The sequence below is a fragment of the Meriones unguiculatus genome, chromosome 21 (assembly GCF_030254825.1).
Source record: "Meriones unguiculatus strain TT.TT164.6M chromosome 21, Bangor_MerUng_6.1, whole genome shotgun sequence".
NCBI classification, from domain to species: Eukaryota; Metazoa; Chordata; class Mammalia; order Rodentia; family Muridae; genus Meriones; species Meriones unguiculatus.
The window spans coordinates 42,730,120-42,738,615 of record NC_083368.1 but is presented as its reverse complement, the minus strand read 5'-3'; the positions used below and the strand labels follow the sequence as shown (position 1 = coordinate 42,738,615).

General features: G+C 43.6%; 1 protein-coding gene across 1 annotated transcript in view; it reads left to right on the top strand.

Annotated features, from left to right (window-relative positions):
- Positions 1-4,370: 4,370 nt before the first annotated feature.
- Positions 4,371-8,496, top strand: part of Bmt2 (base methyltransferase of 25S rRNA 2 homolog) — a 52,485-nt gene continuing 48,359 nt past the window's right edge. Inside the window, exon 1 of the mRNA XM_060374263.1 lies at positions 4,371-4,752. Within this exon, the coding sequence (XP_060230246.1) occupies positions 4,596-4,752 (157 nt within the window). The 5' untranslated portion in view covers positions 4,371-4,595. The remainder of the gene's footprint in view (positions 4,753-8,496) is intronic.

Here is an 8,496-nt window from a genome sequence, read left to right as displayed (position 1 = left end):
AGATAATAGCAACAAGTTCTTTACAAAATGAATAGCAAAAGAGGCGCCTGAGTAAACTTCATAGTTTACTTTCATAGGTCATATTTAGAGGAAACCATCAATTTCAATAAATGAAACCATCAATTTCAAACAAATGAAAATAAAATATAAATGGGCTTTTCAGGTAGGCACATCAGTGAACACTAATAACCCCAGCACTCAAAAAGGCAGAGGCAGGTGGATCTCTGTGAGCCTGAGGCCAGCCAGGTCTACAAAGTGAGTCCAGAACAGCCAAGGCTACACAGAGAAGCCCTGTCTCACACTAACTAAATCTATCTTTAACATTGTACTCTGCCTGACTGAATGTTTCCTTGCCTGGGTGTGTTTTCATTCTGTTTGTTTTTAGCAAAGTATTAAGAAAAAAATATGTATTATATTTACAAAGAAATATAAGTTGAAACAAAATACAAAAAAAACAATTTTTTTCATTTTTTCTATAATATTTTCTACTAATGATGCTTCTACAACTTAAAATTAAACAACATATTTATACTTATTCATAGTGTTTCTTGAATGTTTAATAACTTTCCAAACAATAGGCATTTATTTCCAGAACAATACAAATTTCACTTTTCAAGTGTTGTGTGACAGCCTTTTTCTGGGGTGATAAGACACACATGTGACACACCCCAAATAGGGGACTGATCATAGACTGAGTGTGATGGCTAGAGTCATTTGAGAGAAAGGAACCTCAATTAAGAACATGCCTCCACAGGCAGGGTTGTAGGCAAGCCTGTAAGGCATTTTTAATTAGCGATTGATGAAGGAAGGACCCAGCCCATTCCATTGTGGGTGATGCCACTGGTGGTCCTGGAGTCTATAGGAAAGCAGGCTGATGCATACTGTTATATGAGCTATAAACATAGATTTAAACTAGGGATTTTTCTTATATAACACAATTTTTTTTTTTTTTTTAGAATTTCTCTATAAAGAAGGCCAAAGTGAACTGGAAAGCACCATAAAAACAAATGAAAATAAAATATAAATGGTTTAGGTCATTTAAAGATTCCCTGTTTCTCACTTGGCTAAGCAGGCCCCGCACCCCGCCTGGGCTACACGGTAGAGCTGGTCCTGATGGTGAAGGTGAGGCTGCCCCAAGGATGTGAGAGCAGGCAGCTGGCCCAGCCTCTCACAGGGTGCGGCACTTTAGAATGTGGGCCCTGAACCTCAACCGGGCAGCACAGTTGAGCTGGCTTTGGTGAGTGAGGGAGCGTCAGCAAGGTCATGAGAGCAGGAGAGCTGACCCGGCCCTCTGCCAGCTGCAGCATTGGGTGAGCTAGTTGGAGCAAAGCTGGAGAGCCTTGCCCTGGTGGTGTGGGTACAGGAGAGCTGGCAGGCTGTCTAACTCAGCTGCCGCTCAGGCCGAGACTCAGGGTTTTGTGTTGGCCACCCCAGCATCCACCTCATCTGTGAACTGCTGGGTACGCGACATGGCCAGTTCTGCTGATCCAAAGCATCAGGATCTCCATGACACAAGGGCAACAATGTACCAAAAGGTTTAATAGGTATGACCCTTTGAATTAAAAAAATAACTTTAATGGGGTTTCTTTAATAATAATAATGTATGCATAATCGAAAACATACAAAGGTACTAATTATGTACAATGTGACTTGTAATGGGGAAAAGTGGAGACAACTTAAATATGAAGTTACTGGAGATTGACTAATAAAAAATAGATTATTCATACAATAGATTACCACCTACCCATTTGAGAAACATCCCATTTGAAATGAGTACATACAGGCAAAGGAAAAATGTTTCACCTCACTGGTAAAACTTTGATTAACTGTTGTCTTCTTTAATCCTTCCTCTGTTTATCGAATTCCCTTCAACACTTTTAACCTTTTAAAACGGTGGTTCTCTCGTGAGTCAAGACGCTTTGGGGCCTAATGAAGCTCTGGCAGGGGTCACCTAAGACCACTGGAGAACGCAGACATTTACACTTACATTATGGTTTATAACAATAGCTCAATTACACTTATTAAGTAGTAACAAAAATAATACTATGGTAGGGGGTCACCACAACATGAGGAACTGTATGAAAGGAGCCCAGCACTGGGATGGTTGAAAGCCACTCTTTTCAAAGGTCTTATAAATTCATCTGCTGGCAGTATGAAAAAAAGTTTGAAAAGGCAAAAACAAAGAAACAAACCCCTGGTTGAAGAGATGGCTCAGCAGTTAACAGTGTTTACTGCTCTTGCAGAGAACCCAAATTAGGTTCACAACTACCTATACCTAAGTATAACTCCAGCTGACCCAATGCCTTCTTCTGGACTCAGAAGGCATGGTGTTTACACACACACAAACCCACACATGCACACATAATTAAAAATAAAAATAAAATATTTAAATAAAAATACATCATTAGGCCTACCTTCCTAGATTGAAGTGGGAAAAGTTAATATTAAAAAAGCAACAAACACCTAATACTCTGGGCAAATGACATATGTGCCTATCTTTACTACTATTTGCCTTTTGTGTTTAGTGAAAGAAAAATAGCTAGGTATCCAAGCTCTCTTTTCTTCGCAAATGAAATTTCCTCATGTAAGGCTACATCACTCTCCGTTTCCTCCCTATTTTTTTTTGTAATTTCACTTCATAACTGCGATTAGTTCTCTGAAGTTTGATTATCTCTGTTTGTGTCTGATCTACTTCTTCACTGTGATATCCTTCCTCCTGTGATCTGGAAAGTATGTATGATGCTTTGTTCTTCAGGATCATCTTAGCTCAAAAGGTAACATGAAATTGTTACTGTATAAACTCTACATGGTTGAGGGGAAGGTTTGTATTGTAGATATAAATGAGAGAACAGGCAGAGACATTTGGAAGAGTTCAGAGCAGAGAGAGAATGGTAGATTGAGAATGGTCAACAGAACTGGATCTGACCAAGAGAGAAGCAGGAGCAGAGTAGAGAGTAAGAGAAGGAGAAACAGGTTGGGGTGGGGGATGGGGGTGAGAGGAAAACCAAAGGAAGGTAAAAGATGGAACCCAGGGGCACACACAGCTGAAATAGCATGATTTTGAGGAGAATGAGAAGCTGGGGGAGGGGAGGGAAACTCCCGAGGCTGGGAGGAAGTTCCGTGGTTGGGCGAGAGGAGCTGAGAACAGCCAGGGACACTAAAATGTATAACAGCTTTTTGTGATGCTCAGAGTGCCTGGAAGCCAGCATGCACTGTCTATTAACCAAAGGGATAACCATATTTATCCTTCTGCTGATGGTAAAAGACATTTGTAGAGAGGAATAAGCTTTACCAGTTCTTGAGAAATGTGGCATTTGTCTAACCACTGGAATTGGGGGAAATAAGACTTGTTTCCTTTGGACCCGATCGTTACATAAGGAGAATGTTACTAATATTACAAAATCATTGATCTGAAACTTTCAATGCAACAATGTCTATACAATGTATTATAATCAAGAGCTGCAATGTGGAGGTAGTGCGCAATTAGATACAATTCATTCCCAGCTCCTCCTGCTGCTTCTCCAATAGCCTAGATACCAGTTCAGAGCTAATGCAGTCTCTGTTTGGAGAACAGGCTTCCATCTTTCATAAACAAGTCAGCGGTCACATATCCCCTTAATAGTTTTGTACATCAGTAAAAAGGAGGTAGGCAAGGGGGAGCCAGTTACTGAACTGTGCAAGCACCGGTGGCCTAAGCTCCAAAATAATGAGAGAACATATTTTGATCAGAGTTTTCTTGGGTTCTGAGATGACCTACAATCAACGTCGGTTTTCCAGTAACTCCATTGGTATGGTCACTACAAAAGTACCACAGGAAGACGTTATGGCCTTTCTGTGTTTAGAACTTGGTTGTCCCACATCTCCTATTGTTTTTCTATCATCTTTCTTTGCCCCATTTCATTGTCTTTTCATCCAGCAGCTGCATGCCAGGCACATGCCACGGTTAGCTAGAGAATTAAATCCGGATTTGGTAGCTTGACCTCTCCTTGACCCCAAAGAAGGCATGCAAGTTTGGGCTCCTCTTTGAAGTGTAAAAGCCTGCACAGTCAAGTCTTCAAAGGGCATCTAGTTGAAGGGAGCAGGCAAAGGTGCAACAGGGTGCAGTGGGTGCTGAGGTGGAGGATCGTGTCCGGTGGCATACAACTCACGTTGGCCTGGAAAGTTGGGAGACGTGCCAAGCCCGGACCGTACAATGAAGCTCAAACTGAGCAAACTCTGAGACGCAAGCGCACCCCCGCACCAAAGGCCCCCGCCCCCCTCCCCCGCCCCACCGTCACGGCTCCTTCGCACAGCATCCGGGGCGTGGCCTGGCTAGGGACCGAGTGCTCGCTCCGCCCCCTTCAGCTGCTTCTTTCCAAACAACCCGGCTCTCCGCCGCTGCCCTCCGCCCATTGGCCCTTGGCCCTTTCCATTTCCACCCAGCCCTCCGAAGTCCACCAATCACCTTGCGCTATTGGGGAGACACCGCCTCCGAGGCCTTCGGTGGTGCTCCTCGGCCGCCTCCGGCTGCTGCCTCCGCTGCTGCCTCCTCCTTCCCTCCTCCGTCCGGGGAGAGACCGCGGGGCCGGAGGGGCGGCTGCGGCGGCGGCAGCGCGATGGAGGAGCCGGGGCCGGGCGGCCGAGGCGCAGCGCGCGGACAGCGGCCCCCGAGCGCCGCGCAGCCCCGAGAGCAGGAGCGGAAGCTGGAGCAGGAGAAGCTGTCCGGGGTGGTAAAGAGCGTCCACCGGCGGCTCCGCAAGAAGTACCGCGAAGGTAAACAGGCGGCGGGGGAGGGGAGGTGCATCCCCCGGCTGGGTCAGCTCTTTTCAGCCCCACGGGCCACCATTGACACACACGGGGGCGGCACGTCTGCCCTGGCCGCCGGCAGCCGGCCGCCTGCTACCGGCGCCCGGAGCCCCAGTGGGCAGTCGCCACCCGCCTAGGCCCTGTCCCCAGCGGTGTGCTGAGACCACTGTCACCGAGCACACACTCGGAGGGAGGGAGGGAGGGGCTTTCAGGTAGGATCTCCAGACCGGGGAAGCGTTCGCCAAGCGAGGAGACTGTCAGAAGGGAAGCCGGCCCTCACTCTCCTGCAGTGGACCAGCCTGTTGTTCTGCCCGCTTGGCAACAGACCCTTTTCCTCTTCGCTCCTTGGCAAGGCCGTGCCGAGGCCTCCCCCGCCTGGGCTCCCAGGGCTGCGAAGTCAGCAGGCCAAGCAGAGGATCTCAAGGTGCTTCACCTTGTTTTACCGGGGAAAGGGGGTGGCAGGCAACACTCCTTCACCGCAGCTCAATCTCCAAGTTTGTGGAAACAGTCAAAGAAGAGAGATCTGGGGCAGGTTCTTAGGATAGTGGGCAGTTTTGAATAGTCTCTAAGCACAGAGACTCAGAAAGACACGGATGCCATTGAAGCCAGCCCTAGGTGCAGCCCCCTACGTGGAAGCCGCTTTACTGGCTTGTGCTTACGCCGGAGCACTGTCTATTGTTGAATTTTACGAGTTACCCTGGCATTTTGTAAATGGAAGGTCTCTAACAAAGCAACTTTGTAAGGTTCGGAAGGTGATGTTTGCATTATTCTTCATATACTCGAGGACAAAAAATTCCTCTTCTCGTGTTAAAATGAGATGCTTTCAGCGGGTTTTTTTGCTTTAGCTTAATTGCAAAACGAAAACTCGGCAGCAGCGTTCTAGTGTGTTAGTCCTTTAACAGGCTAATAGCTTAGGTTAAAAGAGAAATTATGACAGTGAAGGAACAAAGGCTTGTGAGAGATCATGTCACTTTTCAGTTACACACACTTTTCAATTACCCCGAAAGTTCAGTTGAAGTCTTTCTTTCTTGGAGTGTCGTTGATTCATTTTATTTTAACGCTATTCAAAGTTTCTTTCCTTGACAAGTTAGTCCTGGCTTTTAGTAGAGGCCATTTGATATCCCCAAAGATGGTTTATAGCTATTGTTTGATAGGTGCCAGTAGAAGATCCTTGGCAAGCATATTAAGGTATTGGATTTTTTTTTATTAAAAGGCTTTAATTCCCCACCGCAATTCAATAAAATGAGTGGTTACCATAGCAACAACTGCATCATTCTTGATAGTCACAAAATGCGCTTACATAATGGCATTCTCTGTTGGTTTTTATGTTTGGGGAAATGAGGAAATAAGTAGACCCACTTATCTTTAATTTATCATGCCATCTTGTACAAATTTAAGGCACATCTTTTAGAAGAAAATGACTAGTATGTTTCTATTCTTAGCCTTTTTGTAATAATTTCATTGTTATTCATTATTCATTTATTCATAAACGAATAGGTTCTACTTAAATTAACACACAGCTAATGTGTCATTTTCTCTTTAAGCTGTCAGTTATGCAGGCTTAGTCTCACATGTTTAAACATGTCTTTAAGCCCAAATTCCAACTAGGGGAACACTTGGTCCATAATGATTACTGGTAGTTAGAAGCTACCAGAACTGAAAGCAATGCATGTACTTGAGAAGTGAATAGTCTGATGTGATGCTGGCCAGGTAAGCATTTGAATGAAGCTGTTCTTTCAGCATTTTAATGCCCTGCATTCCATCAACAATCGAGGCTTCTCTAGGCTCTGCTCTACTGATACATGATACCCCATCACTGAACTCCAAGTGTAGATGATCTGAATGAGTGTGCCCTTCCAGTGCTCACGCTTGAAGTGGGCCTAGTCTCAGTTGCCTTCTGAAAATGTCTGTGCATCAAACAATTATTTTTGGTGTTTTATTTTGAGGACACAGTACTGAAGGACTGGTGGTCTCCAGTCATAAATGCATTTTATAAGCTCCTAACAGTTTCCTCACCGGGAAATGCAATGAAAATTCTCACTTAAAATCTGGAATGTAAGACTCTAAGAAGCCATCATTTTTATTAATGATTCTCAAGCATGGCTGATCTTAAACTGTTTGCATCTTAATCTGTCTCAGATCTTTCCCATCGTTAGGGATAGGAAACGTGTTGGCTAGATTTAATGTATATCCTAAATTAATTCTTTCATTTTTGTAGATGAGTGGACTCAGTCCTAAAAAGATCAAAGTAACTTTCACAAAGCTGACATAGTTCCTGACTATGCTGTCCTTTTAATGGGCGATTACAGAGTTTTCCGCCCACCTCTTATCCTAATGTTGGTGACATAAATGTTAGAATATAAGAGAAAGCGGAGACTGGGAAGTAACATTAAAAGCTGGGCAAGGTAAAAGAATATAAACTGATGGATAGGGGCTATCTATGAGAGATACATGAGTTGAATTGAGTGAAGTATATAGTTTTCAGGGATATACTGGTAATAAGCAAAACAGGTTGAGTAGAATGACAGAGGAAACAAGGCAGTTACTGAAAAGTAAGGGTAAAGATTATAGGATTGGGCCAGGCAGCAGTGGCACACACCTTTAGTTCCAGCACTCCGAGGCAGAGGCAGGTGGATCTCTGTGAGTTGGAGGCCAGCCTGGTCTAGAAAGTGAGTTCTATAAACCTTGTCTTGAAACACCAAAAAAAAAAAAAAGGAGTAAAGTTTTCCTTGCTTTATCTCTGTTAGTATATTGGAAATGCAACAGAAAGAGAAATGAGAATGGGACCTTCTTATTGTGATGGGAAAAGGCGTTTTTCCTCCTCTGCTCTAATCTGTCCAACTGTGAAGTGTTGACAGCCATGAGCAGGCTAGGGCTGGGAAAGTGAACAGTGTTACAAAGGTAAGTAGGTGTATGTAATGCACTCTTAACCACCTTTTCACTCCGCTCTATTTTACTGCCTGCCCCATCACCACTCAGAGATCTTCTGCCAATTTGTATAAATGAAACGAATTGGCGATAATGGTCAGTGTTTGAGATGGTACAATCTCTCTGAATACGTTACTAAAAGAAACTGTGAGGACAGTTCCCAGCGTTGGTGACGAAGCGGATATTTTTATGTCCAGCCACTTGTAGATAGAAGACTTTTTTAACTCTTGTTTGCCTCTGATGGAGGTGACTATTGGACCACTTGGTGGGGCGGAACACTGAGCTAAGGTTATTTTGTTGTAAAACTAGATAGTTTGATGCCAAAGAATGAACCTGTGATGAGAGCTCTAATTGTGTTTTCAAACTCATCCCTTGTCTGCCTATATGATACTTCGTTTCTATAATAAAATTGTAGGATATAGGAGGGAAGTGACAATAAGGCAGCTAATTAAGTTAGTGATTTTTCCACACAGTGCTTTTGCTATACTGCTATATAGAGTCATTTTTAAGGTACAATATCCATACCAGTAGTCTTTAAATTTCTCCTTTAGTAGTTTAATGTATAAATTAATTTCATATATTAGATTGTCTCTTCCTATTTTTTTGGTTGCTTGCTGCTTGGTATTTCTGCAATAAAAATAAGCACACCTATATTATATCTCAATAACACAGGCACATGCTTCACATAGCTCCTGTTATGTCCATCTCTTGAAACATTCATATTAATTTATATTAATTAATATTAATTTCCAGTGCTGAAATATCTTTTCTGTCATAGAATGA